General features: G+C 46.1%; 1 protein-coding gene and 1 non-coding gene across 8 annotated transcripts in view; both read left to right on the top strand.

Moving 5' to 3' along the window:
- LOC139576141 (transcription factor 12-like) overlaps nucleotides 1-21,651 on the top strand; it is a 93,604-nt gene that overhangs the window by 59,464 nt on the left and 12,489 nt on the right. For 5 of the 7 annotated variants that reach the window (XM_071401869.1, XM_071401863.1, XM_071401865.1 and 2 more), the window contains exons 9-13: nucleotides 13,805-13,904; nucleotides 14,624-14,763; nucleotides 15,879-16,023; nucleotides 16,145-16,215; nucleotides 20,522-20,666. In XM_071401869.1, coding sequence (XP_071257970.1) covers nucleotides 13,805-13,904; nucleotides 14,624-14,763; nucleotides 15,879-16,023; nucleotides 16,145-16,215; nucleotides 20,522-20,666 — 601 coding nt within the window. Of the gene's footprint in view, nucleotides 1-9,186; nucleotides 9,400-13,804; nucleotides 13,905-14,623; nucleotides 14,764-15,878; nucleotides 16,024-16,144; nucleotides 16,216-20,521; nucleotides 20,667-21,651 lie in introns of those variants that run through there. The other 2 variants (XM_071401868.1, XM_071401867.1) reach the window with 2 other exon arrangements.
- Nucleotides 20,821-20,905, top strand: LOC139577388 (small nucleolar RNA SNORD35). Its single transcript, XR_011675279.1, has one exon. It is a non-coding gene; the product is annotated as a small nucleolar RNA SNORD35 (small nucleolar RNA).

Here is a 21,651-nt window from a genome sequence, read left to right as displayed (position 1 = left end):
ACACACACACACACACACACACACACACACACACACACACACACACACACACACAAAGAGAGCTGTTGACATCAATGTCACACAAACTTTGCTGGGATTTTACTTGTTTTCCTTGACTCTTCAAAGACGTCCTCTGCAGTGGCACCGGTGGTACCTGGTTGATGTGTAAGGGAGCCCATAGCCCTGCCTTGTTGTTTGTGTGTGAGCGCATGTGTGTGTGTGTGTGTGTGTGTGTGTGTGTGTGTGTGTGTGTGTGTGTGTGTGTGTGTGTGTGTGTGTGTGTGTGTGTGTGTGTGTGTGTGTGTGTGTGTGTGTGTGTGTGTGTGTGTGTGTGTGTGTGTGTGTGTGTGTATACTAGAGAGTGTGTGTAGTATGTGTGTGTACATTGGGGTGATTGATTTTGGGGTCTGTCCTGTCACAGCGTGGTCTCCTCAGCTCCTCTCCTGGGACGGGGGGCTATGCGGGGCGCGGGGTACAGAGCTGTCAGAGCGGATCCCCGGCGCTGCTCTTTTGATGTTTAATTAGTCATTATGTAGCCAAACAGGAGGACAGACAGAGATTAATAGTGCAGAATCAGAGACATTTCCATGGGTAATAATCCCGGTGGAGCAGAAGACATTAGAATGCAGAGGAAGTGTGGAGCTCAGCTTGCCTCCGCCTGGGCCGGGCCTCATTAATATGCATAAATCACTAAGTCAGATGTTCATTGTGAAAATCCTGGTGGATTCTCAAAGCGGCCGATTAAGCCTTGCCTTAACTTCCCAGCCACTGGTACCGGCCGATGCTTTTAATTTAAAAAAGCAACTGGTTTTAGCAGAGATCCCTCTTTACTTTTGTGCTGAAGGCTTCTTCCCCAGAGAACAAGAAGGGGGCTTTGATGAGGGTGGCTCAGAGACTGGATTTGCTTTTGGGAGTTGTGATAATCGCGAGCTCCACCGCTGTTCCTCTGAAATCAAATATGGAATAAGACACAGGACATAAAAGAGAGAGATGTGTTTTGTCTCTGAATTTGTGTTTGAATAGTAGTTTGTCAGGAACAGAGGGAGGAAAGAAGCGGAGTGGGAAACACGCGCTGCCTCTCCCCTCCTGAAGTAGGTGAAGGGAATATGGGGGGGTGGTGCCAGGAGACAGGGAGGGAGGCGGAGAAAGATTGGTTGCTTTGCTGGGTACATCTCTTTGTTGTGTAAATGGGCGCAGGGCTTTTATTTGTCTCTGCTTAACACATGGGCGCAGGTGCACTATGTGACTCATAACAGTAGAATCAAAGCAGTACAATCCTGAGTGGAATAAGCAGAGGAGCTAATGCAGCTTCTTCTTCTTCTTCTGTCACTCTGTGTGGAGAAGACGATGCCTGGATCTTGGAGGAGTTAGTCTCTGATCCCAAGACAGAGCCAAGACTTTAACAGGGAAAAGGGGGCTGTTTTTCTCTTATTTCCTCTGGTTGCAGGGAAAGATAAAGAGAGAGAGCCTGTGGTATGGGTGGTGTGTGGGGATGGAGGTTGAGTAGGCGGTGATGGAGGGCTGGTCTGGAGGCTTTTAGAAGGTGTTGTATGGGCCTGGTGGGAGGTGTTGGGCGAGGAGGTGGAGGGGACATGAGCTGCCATAGCTTGTCTTGCAACTGGTTATAGGTGTTTAGAGGTTATATACTGGCTGGTAGGAGGTGTGTGTGTGTGTGTGTGTGTGTGTGTGTGTGTGTGTGTGTGTGTGTGTGTGTGTGTGTGTGTGTGTGTGTGTGTGTGTGTGTCTGTGTGTGTGTGTGTGTGTGTGTGTGTGTGTGTGTGTGTGTGTGTGTGTGTGTGTGTGTGTGTGTGTGTGTGTGTGTGTGTGTGTGTGTGTGTGTGTGTGTGTGTGTGTGTGTGTGTGTGTGTGTGTGTACAGGGGTTATCTGCAGGGACCTAGACTGGTGTGGGCGGCAGACAGCGGTGGTGGAGTTTAGGGGTGTCGAGGGCACAGGCGCACCTGGAGCAGAGCAGGGTTGCCAAGGGCAGCTGTGCTGTGCCGTGCCGGGTGAGGAGCCTGCAGTGTACCTGTAATGCAGAAATGCAGCTGGCTGCAGATGCTGCTGAAAGGCTTTTGCTTGTGTAAGCACCCAGGCTTCACCAGAGGCCTGAAGAGCTGCTTGATAAACAAAGTGAACACAATGCTTCATATCATTATTTCCCCTACTGGGAATTCTCTATTTTTTTTTTCATCCTCACCTAAAAATGGTTGAGGGGGTTTAGATTTGAAGAGCGGTGTGTTTTTAATGAGTAGCTGATGTGTGTATATATGATGTGTGTATATGTAGGATTTATATTGCAATCATAATATTTATGGGAGCACATCCTCTGTGCATTTAGGTTGTTCCCCTGCAGTATATACCAGGATGTGGAGGCCATCAGGGAGAGCCAGCCAGCTGCTGATTGCAAACATTCACATGTTTATACCCCAATCTCATTTATACACTTTTTCCTTAACCCACTTTTGCAGTTACTTTTACGTACTTGCTCCTTTTAGGGGACAGGAGCTACTGTACAGATGTAGGATCTTAATTTGAGTACTCTTTTGTTACTGAGAATGTTCCTGCACAGCAGGAAATGAAAACTTGTAGTGTTTAAAGTCAATGTTTAAAAAGTCTAAAGTTTGTAATTTCCACTTTAAAAAGTCAGACTTGATTTGCCCTAACGAAAAATGTAACAACCCCTACAAAACAGTTTCATACATTTTTATCCACATAATAATTCACATTTCCTGTAGCTGCAGGATTATTATTGTATTATTCTGGCTCAAAGGAAGATCCTACATATGTAGGTGTGTCACCAACTTTATCAGCCTGATAAGCACCATTTCCCTCTGAACAGTAGATCAATAGATAAACTGTGTACATAGTAAAATACAAATAAAGTGAGCAATGTGGCACAAACATGATGTAGTACAGGGATCATCACCTAGATTCAGCCGTTGGTCAGGGGGCTGGAACTTAATTACAAATAATATGTAGACTGTAAATTGACGGCAAGAAGCCCAAACAGATATTTGACTAAAACACAATCATTTCAAAGCATGTTGTATATTGGGGAAACCTCATATAGTGTATATGTGCACTGGAGTCCACTAGTCCCAATTCAAACACATTATTTATTGCTTCTGATATTTATATTAAATGTAGAACATAAATTCAGTACAATGAACACAAACAGCCATTGCAGATGATCAGAGGTTGACTGTATCAGTCTTAAGTCTTGGAAGGCTTACTTCATGAGTGGGCTGTCTGTGGTCATAGCTAGATGTATCACTTTGTAAACTGAGCATCGCTCTGAGTGAAGACATAACGGGTTATCATTGGATGGACAGCATGCTGCGGAGCAGGGTTGCTGACGGGCAGCTGTAAGGGCACCTGCGTTAAGGGTCCGTCTGACAGGGGGACAGAGGAGAGAGACGCGCCGCGGCGGCAGCTCTGTGGCTCGTGGGGAAAAGCTGTATCTTGTAGGATATTCATGTGTAGCTAGGAGGGCATTGCTGGTGTGTGTGTAAATAGCCAGGCTTTTTTTACGCGCCCTTGTCACTGGCACAACGGCTTGATGTGACACTTCCTCCATGGCTGTGGTGATGCTAGTCTGGAGGAGGGAAAGAAAGAAAGTGGCGGGAGAGGGAGGAGGTGGGGGACAGAATCAACTCCCTTCGGGGACTTTAGCTAGCGAGAACCCTGGCTGTGAATGACAAAAAAGATTGTCATTTGCTTTTGACAGATCACTCAGACACCCTTGTTTCTGAGAGACTTTCACTTAGCAGGGAAACAGGGACTAGAAGAGAGGAAGTCTGCTCTGCTCCGGGCTCTGAGACTAAGACCCAGGATTTTGCCTCGCAGTGTTTGGGTGAATGACACACAGAGGTTATCTCCTTTGTGTGTGTGTGTGTGTGTGTGTGTGTTTAGCTGAACTCAGAGAGACTACAGCCCCCTTTCATCGATGTGTTACATGTATTTTGACTAGACAGCCATCTGCAGGCGGAGCAGGATGGTGCAGGAAGCAGAGCTCATTTTGGGTTCTCTTTGAACCAGGGCAGGTCAGGACCTGGCAGAGGGCAGCTCTTGTGAGTAGACGTGCCTTTGGATGAAACCCGTCAGCAAAGCCTTCTGCAAATACAGCCAAACAATCATTGTTTGATGTGGCCCTTTCATGTAGGCATGGCTGTATCGTCTCAAGTGATCTGGATTTCCTTGTAGTCTGGCTGTTTCACAGCATCAGATGACTTACCAGACAACAGTCATCATGCACTGTACCTCGACATTCTTGTATCAATTTTTTATTTATCTCTTTTTTAATTCAATAAGGGTTTTACAAGTATGGTCATTGTAACATGGTGCATGGAATGTGGGTTGACATGGTCCATTTCATTTTCTAAAATCAATTCTAGAATATTTATAGTACTAAACAGAACAGGACTGTCTTTCTGTCTACCTCTGCCTCCTGGCTACAGACCAGCTCCCATCCATCTCTGGGTTGGCATGATGCCCATTATCTCAACACCCTGCCCCTGTCCTATCAGGTCAGCAGGTCAGAGTCAGACCACCAGGGGGCAGTGTGGCAGGCTCTGCTGCTCTGCTCTGACCCCAGTCTGAAGACCCTATGGGGGTGAGCTCATCAGATTGCTGATTAGATAAATGCCCCTCGTTTGCCTGGGATGATCCTGAACAGAGATCCTCACCCCCTCCCTCCCCGGGGCCTTGCCTGGGTGTGTTTATCGGTCTTTGGGTTGCTCAGATTTAGCAATGACATGAGAGGCGGAGATAAAGGAGAAGGCCAACAACTCCAGAGGTCCCGGCTGCTTTGTCCCAGCTGCTTTCATCTACAAGGAGAGAAACAGAGTTAAAAGAACATGAAGCAGAAATGAATGCACACATTAAAGTCATTACTCACATTTCGGCCTGTAGTAAATGATTAATGTAGGGCCTGGCTGCGTGAGTGCACCACGTTAATGCAGACCTTGGTTTTAGACTGCTGCCTGCCTGGCTTGGCACGGTGCTCTGTCAACAACCACTAATGATTAGGTTAATAGAGTGTGTTAGTTGGAGGTTGTTTAACTCTAAACCACACCAGAGTGGCCAGTGGGGTATACTACAAAGCAGGATCAATGAGTTAGCCAGCTAACTTGTCTTTTTAAATTTTTTAAAAGATAAGCTTGAAATGAGTATGGTCTAATTGGCTTAACAACCAAAAACACATATCTAAGTTTAGCCTTCTTAATGAACCAGAAAATCAATAGTTATTCCTAGTTGTTTATCAAAGTTAGCTGGCTAACTCATTGATCCTGCTTTGTAGTATACCCTCTGGTCTAAGAGAGCGTCAACAGTGGAGGGTTTCCTCAGAGTGTGTAAGTCAGAGCCATGTCAGGGCGCATTGATTGGATTGGTCCTTCTTGGGTGCCTGGTTGATCATTGGCCCAGTGAAAGACTAGAGGACACTGGCAAGAACACTGACCTACTGTACTAGGCTGAACTGGATAGAGAGGCTCAGTCTTAATGTCATGGCTCAGAGATAGCCTCCTTCCATCCAGCAGCTTTATTCATGCGTATTGGATCTCTGTGTTTGTGTAGTACACATTGCCGTTGTCGTGACACCCTTTATATTAATACAATTCATTGGTACCAGAATCATTTTTGATGACTTAGAACAAACAACGAGACAAGGAAGGAATTCAATGTGATATTGCTATGGAGCTAGAGCAGTGTCCTATCACTAAATAACTTTATGAACAGTTGTTTGGGGGACTGAGGTTTGTATGTCCGGGAGGATTTGGATGACAAAGGGCAGAGTTGATGAAAGGGAGTTGGGTGGAGTGTTATTTTGTGGTTTGTAGGGAATGTGGTTCAGATCATATTTGGATGGGAGAGAGAGAGGGTCTGTGTTCCAGCCTATGTTGAATGAATTCACAGAAGTGTAGGGTTATACTGAAAAAGATCATATGAGGCATGTCTGTGGACTGGAGATCCATGTTAACTCTGGGGAGGGTATGGTGTCTGTCTGCCTGTCTCTCTGTGTCTGTGTGTCTGTTTCTCTGTGTATCTGTGTGTCTCTCTGTATGTCGGTCTGTCTCTGTGTACGTGTGCGTGTGTGTGTGTGTGTGTGTGTGTGTGTGTGTGTGTGTGTGTGTGTGTGTGTGTGTGTGTGTGTGTGTGTGTGTGTGTGTGTGTGTGTGTGTGTGTGTGTGTGTGTGTGTGTGTGTGTGTCTCCTATGTCAGGTCAATCAGTCAGCCAGGCCAGGAGTGGCTCAGCCAGGATTACCATAGCTACATGTACGTATGTCTGGCAGAAGCAGCACTAGAGGAGGTGTATGTTGACTCAGTCACACAGAATGAGTGCTTTATAAATAACCGTAAAGCACCTTTCTGCTTCATACACACATGCAAAGCGTTAGGGAAATAAGGTCAGGGGGGAGTTGGAAGAGGAGGAAACGTGTCTGTCGTTAGAGATTCAGCAGTTAGAGATACTCTAACATCTGAAACTGAAGAAGAGCCAGTAGCACTGCACTGTATGCCTGCTCTGGAACAGCCTACAGATGATTAAATGCCTGTTCTGTGCTGGTTTATGCAGTCGTAAATAATTGGAGTTAACGTGTAATGAATGTGTAATTAAGTCAAGGCAAAGCTTTGTGTTATAAACTTCTTGTGGGGTTTTGGGCAGATTAAGAACCCCCCTCAGCACCCCCCCCCCCCCCCCCCAAATAAAAACCAGAGCTTCTTACAGGAAACAATCCCCCCATCCAGTCTTATGACATCATGGCTAAATCCATGCGTGAGATGGAGGTGACCTCAGTGTGTGGATTTGCAGTGGATCTTTTTTAACACCCTAACAAATCCCAGGGGGAAAAGCATGGCCAGTGGCTCAAATGTGATTAGAGGGGGGAGTTGTGTGGACAGGTGCATGGCTGGGTGGCTGCCAGTGAGGTAACACTTGGCCCACTTTGACACAGATGCAGACTGGTCCGGTTTCTTGGTGGCTGATGGGTCAGGGGCCGGGCCCAGGCCCGGGTTCAATGTTGATGAAGTGATAGAGGGTGGTGGTCCTGGCTCTGTCTTAAGAAGATTAGAGTTTAGGATGAGATCTGACATGGTTCAGAAGCTCAGGAAATGAAGTTTGAGATCATGGGCGTCTTCTCAGTAATACAGCTAATATCTGTTTGTCTGTTAGACAAATGTAAATGATCCCAAAGTGTCCCTGTGTCACAGATCCCTCTGGAACTTTCATTGCGCACACCTGGCCCCTATTCCCACTGATTGTATTTGTATGTATGTTCCCTTTGTTCACCATGGTGCTGTACATTATTGTTAACATGTCCGTTGGTGCGTGTGAGTACCTGTGCTGTGTGTTTCGGGCTTTCGTGCCCTTGTGGATTGATGATTACGGGTCTCGTCCCGTGTGTTAATCATTGTGCGCGTGTGTATTTATTTGAGGTACTCCTCACTCTTTTGTTTGGGTCTCAACCCTGTGTTTTGCGTACGTGTTTGTTTGGTCTTCGTCCCAGTGCCTTTACACGGCACGCCGTAATTTGGGCTGAATAAAAAACCCTATTACGCATTCCTGCGCCTGTATCCCGAATCTCTTCATGCCAGCGTGACACCCTGTGTTTGCAGCTACATGTTGTATGCTGTGTTTGTGAGTAGTAGTAAGACGTCTGCTTTTATCAATGTTGAGTCCATCTCTCTTTACTCATTCTCTTTGAGCTTTCATGTGTTTTTTTCTCAGCACGGCCTTCTGTGTCTGGACCCGTTTTTGGACCCTTCAAACGCACATTTTCCTTAAAGCATCAACTTGAAACGGGTCCAGATATAAAGTGGTACCAGCATGTAGACCCCAGTGCCTTGGAAGAGTTTAAAAGAATCTCAGAGAAGAAAGAGGAATACATAATAATAGTACTGAAGGAAAAACATAATAAAGCCTCGTTTTCTTTGGGAAAGGAGTCTTTCATCTTTCTATAACAATAATGCTCTCAATGAGTGCACAGGACTGTGTTTAGTCCAGGAAGCTTCTACTGGCGGACATGAAAGGCTCCAGGGAGGCTGGATGGAGTGGGCTTTAAAGGCTCTGTATGGCACACGGGTCAGTCCTCTCCTCTCGCCTCGCTCTTCCTCCTCTTCCCTTTCTCCACCTCTCCTCTTTCTCCTCCTTCAATGGAGGCCGACATGGAACAGCAGAGCGGTCTGAGAGTGGCAGACAGTGAAATGAAATGGCTGTGGCTGTTTTGGTTGTACCCCTCTGCTTCCCCCTGGCCTGTGGTGTACGTCTGAGCTTGAGGCCCCCGGGGGTTTAGGAAATGGAGCATCACAGTTCTGTTGCCTGTCTGACGTCAAGGCCCGGCCCCTCTGCAGCTGTGGCGTGTGTTTAACAACTCTCTCTGTTTACAGTCACCGTCGTGACAAGGGGGTTCATTCTGACTATAGGGAAAGTGTAATTGTTATGGAAGCACACAGTATACATGAACATTCTCACAAAGATGTTCTAGAACATTCTAAACGTTTCTTTCTCCTTCTCCCTGTCTGTTTTTATGACTCTGGGTATTCTACCTAAGAAATAGAATCCACATTTAATTTGAGGTCTTATTTTCCCTTCCTATTTTCCTTTCCTTGTTGAGAGTCCACTTTCCCATAATGGTTGTTAATTGGTATAACGTTGAGTGTGGGAACAGGTTCAGCTCCTGTCCAGATGGTTGTGTAGAAACCCTATCCCTTCATGTTACCTTACCGCTAGCGGACTAATTCAGTTATTACAAAAACAACAGATTAGCCTGTTTAGGATTAAAACCTGTGTGGGAGAGCATGTTTATTGCAGTTATTTACCCAGTAATTTGTTTGCTTTTGAATAACGTAAATTAATGATATCGTGCCCAAACCTAAATAGTTTTAGTTCAATCTCCCCTGCAGAAAATCTAAATGTTTATTTTTGGGAGTTATAATTTTTTTCTCCTCTTTCTAAATCAACTCACACGTTTGATTTCTGTCCCACCTCCTCGCTTTAACTTTTTAACCCCCCCCCCCCCCCCCCCTGTTCGCCTACCCTCCCCCGATCTGCTTTCCTCTTTGCCTCAGCACTTATGAGGCTTAGGGGGAAGAACCATATCAGCCCCTCCCCTTCTCTCTACTACCCCCCTAACACTGTGGCGAATGGTTCAGCCCTGTTTTGCATAAGTTTCCTCTGAGTAGATCCATGTGTGAAGGGCCAGCCCAGGACTGAAAGAATTAGTCCCTTTTTAACGGGTTCGATGTTTGTCTAGGGAGAAGGCTTGTGTGCTGCTGCTGCCGTGCTCTGAAACAGTACACTTGCTCCAGTCATCAGTATAATAGCCGAAGCTATCATGTATTGCGCCTACCCTGTCCCTGGAATGGGCAGCAACTCCTTAATGTATTACTACAACGGGAAATCGGTGAGTTCTGTCTGCGGGAGAAAGAGAAAGAGAGTGTGTGTGTGTGTGTGTGTGTGTGTGTGTGTGTGTGTGTGTGTGTGTGTGTGTGTGTGTGTGTGTGTGTGTGTGTGTGTGTGTGTGTGTGTGTGTGTGTGTGTGTGTGTGTGTGTTTCCACGTTTGTAATTGGCCCTCGGGTATGGAGTTGCAGAATATTGGGTTGTCCGGCTGCACAGCATGTTTCTCGGCTCTAGAGTATATCACTCCTCTCTGCTTTACTCTCTCACTCCTTTCTCACTGTCCCTCTCTTTCTCTCTCTGTCTCTCTCTCTCTCTCTTTCTCCTTTTCCCTCTCTCCTCTGTGGACTGATTTTTCCGTTGCCTCAGCTACAGCTGTGTGACAGTACCATTTGTTTTTCTTTGCAGTTCAAATGGAGGACTTACTTCATTTCTTTCTCAATATGTTCCAGACATGTTATAGCTTGAATCTGTTAGATGGTTCACTTCTTTCTTTTTTTTTAGCTAACCATGTATGTCAAAACTTTAACTTAATTTCAGCACAGACTTTTCTATTAGAGATAAAGCAGAATATAAGCAAGGCACATCAATTGTATATAAGTAGGAACAAATCTCAATATGTGGATGTGTGTGGTTGAAAAAAGTAAAACACATCATGTTTTTTTCTCTCACCTCTGTTCGTAGACAGACTGAAAATAGTTTTTTTTAGCTGTGAATTTATTTTGACTGGCTGGTTGGTTCAGCACTGAGACTGGGTTGAAATAATAACATGTGGAAGTCTGGGAATGATTAAGGAAAAGAGGCTGCCTGTTAAGGTTAGACTTTCCTGTTTGTAGATTGAGCTCTGAGCACCAGCATTGCTGTTATTCCATCTGTTTTTAATCACATCGGCATTCTGGACTCTACAGGGAGCCTAATGTGATTCCTGGATTGCTCAGTAAAAAACTCTTTGATTTCTGTGTTCCTGCAAAAACTTTATTTTATGTGTGTGTATGTGGGAGAGTGTGTAGTGTGCGTGTGTGTGGTTGCGTGCATTTGTGTTTCGGTTTACCTGCCTCTGAGCTAAATTGAGTTTCCTCAGATGCTTGCAGTAATTGTGTCACAGGTGTAAAAGTCTCGCTGGCACTGCTGCTGAATAAGAGATGAGCAGAGAAAAGTCTCTTCCTGTTTCTCAGCTTCTCTCCAGAGAGAAAAAACACTGAAACACCCACTCAGCTTCGTCCAGAAAGATAACTCCACCATTCAGAGTCAAGGCCTCATTGTACCTCATTCTCCGATTTAAACCAGGAAGTTGCACATTTCTATACCATTGTGAGATTCACTTTTATGAGGTCAACATGTTCAGGCTTGTGTTTTAGCCCTCCTCATACCCCATTAGGACAATACCCTTTGTTCCTACAGCACCACAGATCACTTTGATCTTTTTATATTCCGTATTACCAGGAATGTCTTACAGGCCAGGAGGGAGAATATTGGGAACGTGTGGGCAGCATGGGTCAACTTTATGATCCAAAGCAGTCAATAAATAACCAACCAATAACAAGCTCTTTATCTTCTCTTCTTCGGAGGAGAGATAAATAGTGTTTATTGTGAGCATCAACAAAACTCACATTTCCTTGTTGGAGTTTTGAGAGTGATTATTGTTTTTATGGCAAGAGCCTTAAAGTCTTTGATTTCTGTGTTTTTTGGCGTATTAAGTGTTTTCTATTTCCGTTGTTTCCTCCAGTTCCATAGAAAATGAGTAACCCAAGCTTGAGAGAATTCAGATATTTGGAAGGATTTGGTGGGTGGAGTGTGTTTTTCTAAGGTGTGGCCTTTCCTGTCTAATATCCCTCAAGTGCACTGAGGACTGTACCAAGGAGGCATCCAGTAAATTACTGTTTTTCTTCCCATCTCAGGAAATATGGAATAAGTGTTTACAACACAAGATAACATCAGGAGTATGAGTTTTGCCTCAGAGTTTAAAATTAATGTTGACAGCTTCCCACGTATATAACATCTGATATCACCTCATTTATCAGAGTGCAGTTGATCTTTGAAAATGGTGTTTCTTGAGACCTAAATCTTGGAGTTTTTAAGCATCAACAGCCTGAGGCTTGAGATGTCTCTGTTAAAGGGTTGACTGGTACCAGGCTGCAGCGCTCAACATGCCCCATCAGGAAGGTGGTTCTGGGGCTGTGTAGCAGGGGACCATTGTGTTGGAGCTGCGTGCGTGCCTTTTAGCCTCTATAAGTGTGTTAGATTTAGACTTGAAAAGAAAGTACCTCGGGCATGGTTTGATTCCACATAGTGACGTGCAGAGACAGGATACTGTGTTGACACCAGCAGCCCACTGATCTCAGCTGTTCTCTTTTGTGAGTTTTTGCTGCGGTGATCATTTATTTTTAAGAGGTTATTTTCGCCGTTGTCATTTGGTGTATCCATATGTTGACAGTTTTAATGTTTTTTTCCATGTGCTGTTTTGATTGGTGTGGTGTTGAGATCAAAGGCGGGTGCTGCAGGCTGGTGATGTGTGGAAAGGTGTGGAGGGACTCATCAGCCCTCTCAGATCAGCCACAGAGAGACGAGAGAGTTGCAGAACGAAGCTCTGCCAAGAACCTTCTGTCCCCATTCTCTCCAATCTGACATTGAAATCTGATGCTTGTTGATATTAAGTCAAACATGAGTTAGCTCAGTGTATGAACCATAAACCCTGAATTAATGATTGCTTATGGATTATGATGGCTACAGATATTCTTAAATTAAACGTGATGTGGAAAATATACATGAACTAAACAGCCAAGCTCCAACAACTGTGTTGGTCCTGCTGGCCCGGGCTCTGAGTGATGTCTCTTTAATTCATGTGGTAGTAAAAGGAAACCCAGGCGGGCCCTCTCCTCCAGAGGCTAAGGGAATGAGGCGCCCGGTGTTTGGGTGTTTTATTAATGCCTTGACTGGCTAGCCCAGTGTAAAGAGGACAATTAGCATCATCCACCACCATATGCTGCCCATTGAGGCTCAGACTGGGACAAAGCCAGGGCTCCTGTGTGAGGCTAACCTGGAATCACCACGGGAGTCCCCACACCCTGAGTCACATGTGCGAGCCAGAGGAGCCAAGAGATCCCCTCCCTGCTAAACGACATGTACACAGGGTGCTGGAGTTACACACACACAGCTAATCACATGCTCACACACACTGCTCGCTCAGCAAGACCCCGTGGTCCTGAGTGTTGGCTAAGCTGACTGACTGATATGTCGTGTATGTGTGTGTCTTTCTCTTGACGTACGTAGTAAAGTGATGACGAATGAAATTTGTTGGGGTTGTGTCTCGTAAATAAGATGATTATACTTCAGTAGGACAACAAAACATTCTCTCCAAGCCCACTGACACATCTTGTTGCATTAGGAAGCAACCTTTGAAGTTCTTGAAGGGCTCTGTTCACGCAAACAAATGAGTATGCCATTAGGTCATTAAAAAAGGAATTTATGTTGCTGGTGACTAGAGGATGGGTGGGAGGGGGGGGCTGGGTGGCAGGTCTGGTAGTGATTTGTGCTGCATGGTGATAGTGTTAGGGTTGAGGGACCGGCCCTCTTTGTGGCGTGGTGAGTTCACTAGCTCTCTCTCCCTTGCTCTCTCTCCCTCCATCTGGAGTGGATGAAGTCAGAGACCACATCACTAATGTTTGGCCTCACGACCCTTTGATCCTCCCACCCAGCCTGGCACAGCCACAGCTGCACAACAGCCCTCTGTGCCTCACCGCTCATCCCCTCCCTCGATCCCTCGATCCCTCGCCAGCTCACAGCCAGGTAGCAAAATAAAGAAAAGCACAGGCTCCATATTTGTTTTTCTGATTTGATTTCTGTTTCTTTGGCGAGCTGCAATTTGCAGTGTTTTTATGAACGCTTGTGTGTGCTGGTGTCATTATAGTTCCATTAAGAGCTGAGACAATCTGAAATGCAAACACCCCCTGATAATCCAGTCCTCCCTCCACGAGCCTTCCAAATGAGCCCAGCTGCCACACCACTGGCTTCTTAAACTGGCACGGCTCAGTTTGTTCACTACATTCATTAAAGTAGACATGATTCCGGCTTCAACATACAGCGCTACTTTACAAATGACAGTCGTGTAAGGAATAGGGACAAATTTAGGCGAAGATACTCGTTTGCATCTAATGATGGTTAATGAAGCCGTCCTTAATGCACTGGCTTTAGATTGTGATCAACCCACCAGGCAGGGTGGTGGGGCATTAGAATTGTTCCTCTTCAACATCATCCTAATAACTCAACCAAATCATCATCATTATGCTCCTGCCACATACAGTGAACAGTCATAACCTACGTCTTAGAGGATAACTACTTGGACAAAATGCTAGACTGCCCTGTGCACCTGCTGTTGTTATTCATGTTAATAATGTCTGTTTTCTTTTGGCAGGTGTATGCCCCGTCTCCCAACACAGAAGACTTCAACAGAGATTCTCCCTCCTACTCATCTCCCAAACCCCCCAGCAGTATGTTTGCAAGCACTTTCTTTGGTAAGTGATTCTCACTTAAGACAGTCTCTGTCATGGAGTCTAAAGAAGCCAGTATTATCTGTTTGTTCAATCTGAGGCGCTGTCTTTGTCAATGTCTTCCCCTGCCTGTTGATAGACAGTGGACCCATGAGAAAATATTTCTGGACAAACATCCTAACATCACACGCAGTTACTCTCTCTGTAGTCACTCTCTCTGATGTTGCTAAACAGTTTCAAATGTTCAGCTCGATTTAGCCATTTCTTTCTTCTGGTAGACAGTATTTCACTGAGCCTGGTCTCAGAGTCGCTGGTCTTTGAAGGGATGGGGTTGGTTTCTGTTAGCCAAGGGAGGCTTAGTGTTATCTCAGCTGTGTCCAGGACAGGGCTTGTGTTTCAGTCCTAAGACCAGACTGGGAGAGTGAACAACCCCCTTGTGTGATCCAGCAACTCAGCAGAGAGGAGGGGGACTGCCCTCTGTGGAAAGGTCTCTCTGGGCTCTCATAATCAAGCTGTGTGTTGTGGTTTGCTTCATGGCGGTTCAGGCATATTGCATTTTATGTAAACTTGACTTTGGTTATTAAACTAAAGCCATTAAAACGTCATTGCTCCCTCCTCGAATCAAATCCAGGATGTCTCTTCAATTGGTTGATCATTTTGTTACATGAGTCATTATACTGTAAAGAATAGGGATGAAAGTCTAGACGGATCAATTTCAACTCAACTCTGTTTGTTGTCATTAGATGGGTCCCACAACTCTTCTGATCCGTGGAATTCCTCCAATGGGATCAACCAGCCTAGTTATGGAGGAATGATGGGAGGATCTTCATCTCACATGTCGCAGTCAGGAAATTACGTCAACATGCACTCACATGACCGCCTGGTAAGCAACCCAGCTAGTGATGTCTCAATGTTTCCTATTCTACCTATTCTTAGACAGTCTACCCCCTCCCCGTTAAGCTCTATTGCCCCATGCTCATAAAACATTTGGCTTGCATTGGTTTCAATTGAATATTTGTGGTGTGCAATATTGCAGCCCATAATATTGCCCGCCCTGCCTACAGAAAAAGTCTAGCTAGGGGAAACACTGTGACTGATGCATATTCAGCCTCCATGTCCTGTTCTGCCCCATCAGAGCACATCCCCTCCTCTCTGCTGAGCCCGTAGTGAGAGTGATTGGTGTGAGCTGTGGCCTGGCTATCTCTCTATCTGATGTTGCTGTCTGGGCAGTATCTGTGTAAGACACAGTTGACCCCCTCTATCAGTGTTTCATCTGCTCTGCTCTGTCTGCCCACTGTGTCTCACTGGGACTCACAGGGAGCCTGCAGCTGCTGCACAACCAAAGCCCTCTGTCTGTCTAGGCTCCACATTCAAATAACCTCTTTTATCAAGTGATATTTTTTCACCATGCACAATGCTTTTCTTTCTTTTTAAATTTTTTATCCCATTTTCTCCCCAATTTTCGTGGTATCCAATCGCTAGTAATTACTATCTTGTCTCATCGCTACAACTCCCGTACGGGCTCGGGAGAGACGAAGGTCGACAGCCATGCGTCCTCCGAAGCACAACCCAACCAAGCCGCACTGCTTCTTAACACAGCGCGCCTCCAACCAGGAAGCCAGTCGCACCAATGTGTCGGAGGAAACACCGTGTACCTGGCCCCCTTGGTTTAGCGCGCACTGCGCCCGGCCCGCCACAGGAGTTGCTGGGGCGATGAGACAAGGATATCCCTACCGGCCAAACCCTCCCTAACCCGGACGACGCTATGCCAATTGTGCGTCGCCCCACGGACCTCCCGGTCGCGGCCGGCTGCGACAGAGCCTGGGCGCGAACCCAGAGACTCTGGTGGCGCAGCTAGCACTGCGATGCAGTGCCCTAGACCACTGTGCCACCCGGGAGGCCCTCAGCACAATGCTTTTCTTACCACTGAACAAGTGTATGCACACACAATATTGCTTTGTCTTGAAGAACAAGTGTTTTGTCCTCTGTTTCTTTCAGAATTACCCTCCACACTCTGTGTCGCCGACAGACATCCATGCCAGTCTTCCTCCAATGTCCAGCTTCCACCGCAGCAACGCCAGCACTTCACCATTCGTTAACCCAACACACACCCCGCCTGTCAACACCACCGACGGGGCCATGGGTACGGCGAATATTTGGTTGATCTACTCTTAAATATCAATAGGCGAGATAAATTCCTATAATGATGTTCTCTTCTTTAATCTATGCTCTGTGTTATAAATGTCCTCTCCTTGTTTCTATAGTTGCTGCAAATCGGGGGAACGCCACTGGAAGCCAGCAGACTGGAGATGCACTGGGCAAAGCCTTGGCTTCGGTGAGTACAGCACACCCCTGTTCTCCTCCGGGGAAATGGGAAAGCCTCAAAAGAGATTTAGATAGAAACCATGTTACAAATCCACAGAGGTTGTTTGTTGGGAGTAAAGCCCTATTGGTTTACTTGTAAATGGAGGCACAATCCATGCAGCACTTAAAATTGCACTCTCTCCCTCTGAATGCCAGTTTGATTGAGGCGTTAGGCTTACATGGATGGTTAGGAATCCTCTGTGGATATCCCCTCTAGGTTGGTCCCCTCTCTGGGTGTGAATCCTGTGTTCTTGACTACAGTACCTTCTCCACTCACTTTAATATCAAATATATTTTTTATTCCTGTGTTAAATTGAGATGGTGCATTATCTTAATGGCCCTCTTCAGTCTGTAAAGGAAGCGACCTCGGTGGTCACGAGGGGTATTAAGTGCTATAGTGAATGCTGATTAAATAAGCCCAGAGGGATGTGTTTGCAGTTGTTTCTGGGCCTAAGCCTGGATAATTGTAGACTTAATCTCTGAGTATACAAGAAAGGAAATTGTAAAAATATTACGCACCAGTTTGAATAATCCAGCCTTGGTATTTGTTCCATTTTCGTTCATGTCTCCCTGCACGTTTGACACACAGTAACTCATAAACCTCATAATGTCCTCCGTCCAGTTAGAGCCCTCTTGGTTTCAACAGCCACAGAACCTCACAGAGAGCTCTTCTGTCCCTCCTCTTACTGATTATTTCTCATTTTAATAACTCCCAGAACTCATCTGTAACCCGGCCTAATATACACTACATTACCAAAAGTTCTTGTTGAACATCTCATTCCAAAATCATGGGCATTAATATGGAGATGGTCCCCCCTTTGCTGCTATAACAGCCTCCACTCTTCTGGGAAGGCTTTCCACTAGATGTTGGAACATTGCTGCGGGGACTTGCTTCCATTCAGCCACGAGCATTAGTGAGGTTGGGTGTTCCAATTCCTCCCAAAGGTGTTCGATGGGGTTGAGTTCAGGGCTCTGTGTAGGCCAGTTAAGTTCTTCCACACCAATCCCGACAAACCATTTCTGTATGGACCTCGCTTTGTGCATGGGGGCGTTGTCATGCTGAAACAGGAAAGGGCCTTCGTCAAACTGTTGCCACAAAGTTGGAAGCACAGAATTGTCTAGTATGTCATTGTATGCTGTAGCATTAAGATTTCCCTTCACTGGCCTAGCCCAAACCATGAAAAACAGACCCAGACCATTATTCCACCTCCACCAAACTTTGCAGTTGGCACTATGCATTGGGGCAGGTAGCATTTTCCTAGCATCCGCCAAACCCAGATTAGTCTGTTGGACTGCCAGATGGTGAAGCTCCAGAATCCAATGGCGGCAAACTTTACACCACTCCAGCCGACACTTGGCATTGCGCATGGTGATCTTAGGCTTGTGTGCTGCTGCTCGTCCATGGAAACCCATTTCATGAAGCTCTTGACGAACAGTTCTTGTGTTGACGTTGCTTCCAGAGGCAATTTGGAACTTGGTAGTGAGTGTTGCAGCCGAGGACAGACGATTTCAACGCACTACATGCTTCAGCACTCGGCAGTCCCGTTCTGTGAGCTTGTGTGGCCTAGCATTTCACAGCTGAGCCATTGTTGCTTCTAGACATTTCCACTTCACAATAACAGCACTTACAGTTGACTGGGGCACTTCTTGCAGGGCAGACATTTTACAAACTGACTTGTTGGAAAGGTGGCATCCTATGACTGTGCCACATTGAAAGTCACTGAGCTCATCAGTATTTTATTTATTTTATCTTTATTTAACTAGGCAAGTCAGATAATAACAAATTCTTATTTACAATGACAGCCTAGGAACAGTGGGTTAACTGCCTTGTTCAGGGGCAGATTTTTACCTTGTCAGCTCGGGGATTCAATCTAGCAACCTTTCGGTTACTGGCCCAACGCTCTAACCACTAGGCTACCTGCCGCCCCAAGGGCATTCTACTGCCAATGTTTGTCTTTGGAGTTTGCATGGCTGTGTGCTCGATTTTATACACCTGTCAGCAATGGGTGTGGCTGAAATAGCCGAAGCCACTAATTTGAAGGGGAGTCCACATCATTTTAACTATAAAGTGTATCTCACCTCAGAGAAATGAAACCGACAATAGCTTTTATTCCTAGTAAAAAGTGAGAGAAGTAGGATGTGTAAAAGCATAATGGGTTTACATTTGGGAAGTGCTATGGCTTAGTGGTGCGCACCCGAAAGAGAAAAGTGTGTGTGAAGGTGTATGATAATCACAAATTAAGTATTTTTGTATTCGCAGACTCAATTCTATTAGCATGACAAAGCTGCAGTGAAATGGACACGGTTGGGCTGGGGTGAGACGAGGGGGGTGTGGAGGCCAGGGGGAGCGATGGGGGTTCCTAACTGCTGTGGCTCAACTTTGCGGGCCGCCCTTTGTGGGCCTTTTGTTCTCCGGCCTTTTAAACGGGCCATGCTTATTGGCCCCCCGCGGCCCAGGGGAGCGTGACCGATGAGGAGGCGGAGCCTCATTTGTTGTTGGTAAAATGAGTCGTGTTGCAGTTTGAATACAGGAGAAGTAGCCCGGGACCAGAAGAATGGCCCGTTGTATATTGCAGGGTCAAGAGTCACGGCTATAGACGGCCCGCTTTGGAAAGAGAAGAGATATTGGCTAATTAGTTTTGAGTCCCATTGATTTGAGACATACACTTGTGATCACAGTTGATGGTCATTACTTCTCAACAGGATTGAGTGTCTCAGGGTAAAGATACTGAACAGTGACAAATGCTTTTGACTGAGAAATGTGATTTAAAAGAATAGATAAGAAGAAGCGTGTATAAATCCCCACAGGGAAAAACATCTATTTTGGTACACGGAGTGACATGTAATAGCCAAACCATTTGGATTTTCAAAAGTTGATTGAAACACAAAAGCTTGGTGATCAAGCTTAAAAGAGAAGATTATTAATAACGGCATTCCATTGTGTTTACTGAAGTTAAACGGTTTCCTGTGAGTAGGATGGGATGTTTACTTGGAGGGAAATCCTTCTGGATCTACTGCCTCTGCTAATTAATGGGAATCAAACCTCTAATACCCTGGTTTACTGGGAGACAGTTTCCATTATGGCACAAACTATCCTCTTAAAGGGAACAAATCAGGGATGTGTTGTCTGCTTTAATCCAGCATTTCTCTAAACAAATGAAATCCCTGTGAAAGTTTTAAAGATATAATCTGTGTGCTTCAGAATCACATCATCCTCTCTCTCTCTTTCTCTCTATCTCTCTTTCTCTCTCTCTCTTTCTCTCTCTCGCTCTCTCTCATGATAGTCATGTCGCCCTAAAACCTCATTGACCCAAGCTTTACATTCCCCACAAACACAGTGGAAGGTCTGTACATGCTACGGTATGGTAAACAGAGCTCTTCTGCCATTGAGGAGACATTGTTTTTTATAGTCCATACAAGACATCTCAACTGGTCCGATCTGAGTGTATACTACTCTTCCACTTTTAGTGGTTCTCTCCCTTCACTGGGGCTCAGTTCAGGGCGTGGTCTAGTATGGAGAGGTGCGGTGATGCAGCTCATTCAGGATAACCCCCTCCGCTCCATCACTATTGGGGGATTAATGCTGGCCTTTGTATCTCTCCCTGTCTATGGCTGGGCATTCCCTCTCTCGTCACCTCCCTTATCTAGCACTCCACCCTGGGTTTATACTGGACTTATATAGCACCATGTTAGAAAGATATTAATGGGATTTAGGGCAGATTTTAGTCCAGTTTAGCTTTAAAGGATTTCAACCGCTTTGTTCCTGTTTCGCCCTAAAGTAAAGACGTTGACTTTCTCCTCTAATAGTGTATCAGCCATATTACTGTAGATACAGTATTTGTATGATATTATCTATGTTGTGGCTAGTGGGGAGATCTACATAAAACAGCACTAATCAGAGTTGGAGGAGGGCACCTGACTGGTCAGAGCCTTCAGGTGTCGCAGTGAATATGGTTTGGGGTACCCTTTTTTTTGTTGCTTTCACTGAAGCCACTGCTCACCGTTAAAGGCCCATATGTATGCTCTGAACATTGTTATGGGCTCCCCGGTTGGAAAATCCCCAGAATTGATGAGACAATTTCGTCCGTGCGCCCTGCTGAAGGATGGTGACACAGGCTATAAAAAGTATGGGGAAACGATAGGTTGTGATTTTAAAGAGCTGCATGTTCTGCCTTACTGACAGATCTCTCTCTTTCTCCCTCCTTCTGTCATCCCCCGCACTCTTTTCCCCTCCGTTCCTCTCCTTCTTCCCCTCTCTCTCTCCCCTCTTTCCACAGATTTATTCACCTGACCACACCAGCAGTAGTTTTCCATCCAACCCCTCCACCCCTGTAGGATCTCCGTCGCCCCTGACTGGCACAGCAGGTGCTGCCGCCTCAGCAGGTACAGTGGTGACCACCGGCGCCCCCTCTGGAAGGGCAGGTAGAACATCAGTCTGCACTCTGATCTACTGCACTATAGCAATATACCAGCCTAAACTAGTCCCAATGCCATGGAGAGATGGGGGTTATTGTTTCCTCAGAGCATTCGCACTGCTTCCTCCATACGGCTCTGTCTTAGGTCTGTAGGTGAACACAGCAAGTGATGTTTATCTCACAATGGTTTTCAGAGTCTCTGTGACTTTGACGACATTGCCTCATGGCGACAGATGATGCAGTTTACCCCAGACAACACCTAGCTACATAGTGATAAGGAGTCAGCTCTCTTCAGTTGCTGAAGGGGGCCAAGAGACTATCTTAGAGTTTGACATCCTCTCCTCTCAGTCACTGCATTCATTCTACCAGATAACCAGATAATCAGTTTCCCTGAAACTGGGTCCATAAGTAGCAGAGCAATGTGGAGGGGACATTTAATAATTGTGAGAGACACTCTGGCAGAGGAGAGAGAGAGAGGAGAGAGAGAGAGGAGAGAGACAGAGCGAGAGAGAGACAGAGCGAGAGAGAGAGAGAGAGAGAGAGAGAGAGAGAGAGAGAGAGAGAGAGAGAGAGAGAGAGAGAGAGAGAGAGAGAGAGAGAGAGAGAGAGAGAGAGAGAGAGAGAGAGAGAGAGAGAGAGAGAGAGAGAGAGAGAGAGAGAGAGAGAAAGCCCAGCGTGTTGTTTTAGTGGGCAGTTGTGCCGTGTGTGGTGATGTAGTGGCGACAGCTGTCTCCACGTATGCCCCCCTCGTCCTCAGCTGTTGCCCTGGTCTGTGGACAGCTGTTCTCCCCATGGACCGACCGGCCTGTAAAGGGCCTCATTTTTCTGCCTGAGGAGCGACAGTGACTCAGCTGATGAGGAGGATTATATCGGCTTCACACAGAGGGATGCCAAGCCCTCACGCACCCTCTTTACACCTCAGCCAGCCAGGCCTCAGGGCAGCATGCCCTACTTGGGAGGACAGAGGTAGAATGCCAACAACCATTTAGATT

Source organism: Salvelinus alpinus, chromosome 5 (assembly GCF_045679555.1).
Source record: "Salvelinus alpinus chromosome 5, SLU_Salpinus.1, whole genome shotgun sequence".
Classification (NCBI taxonomy): Eukaryota; Metazoa; Chordata; class Actinopteri; order Salmoniformes; family Salmonidae; genus Salvelinus; species Salvelinus alpinus.
The sequence above is the reverse complement of the archived record's forward strand: the minus strand, read 5'-3'. Positions and strand labels throughout refer to the sequence as shown.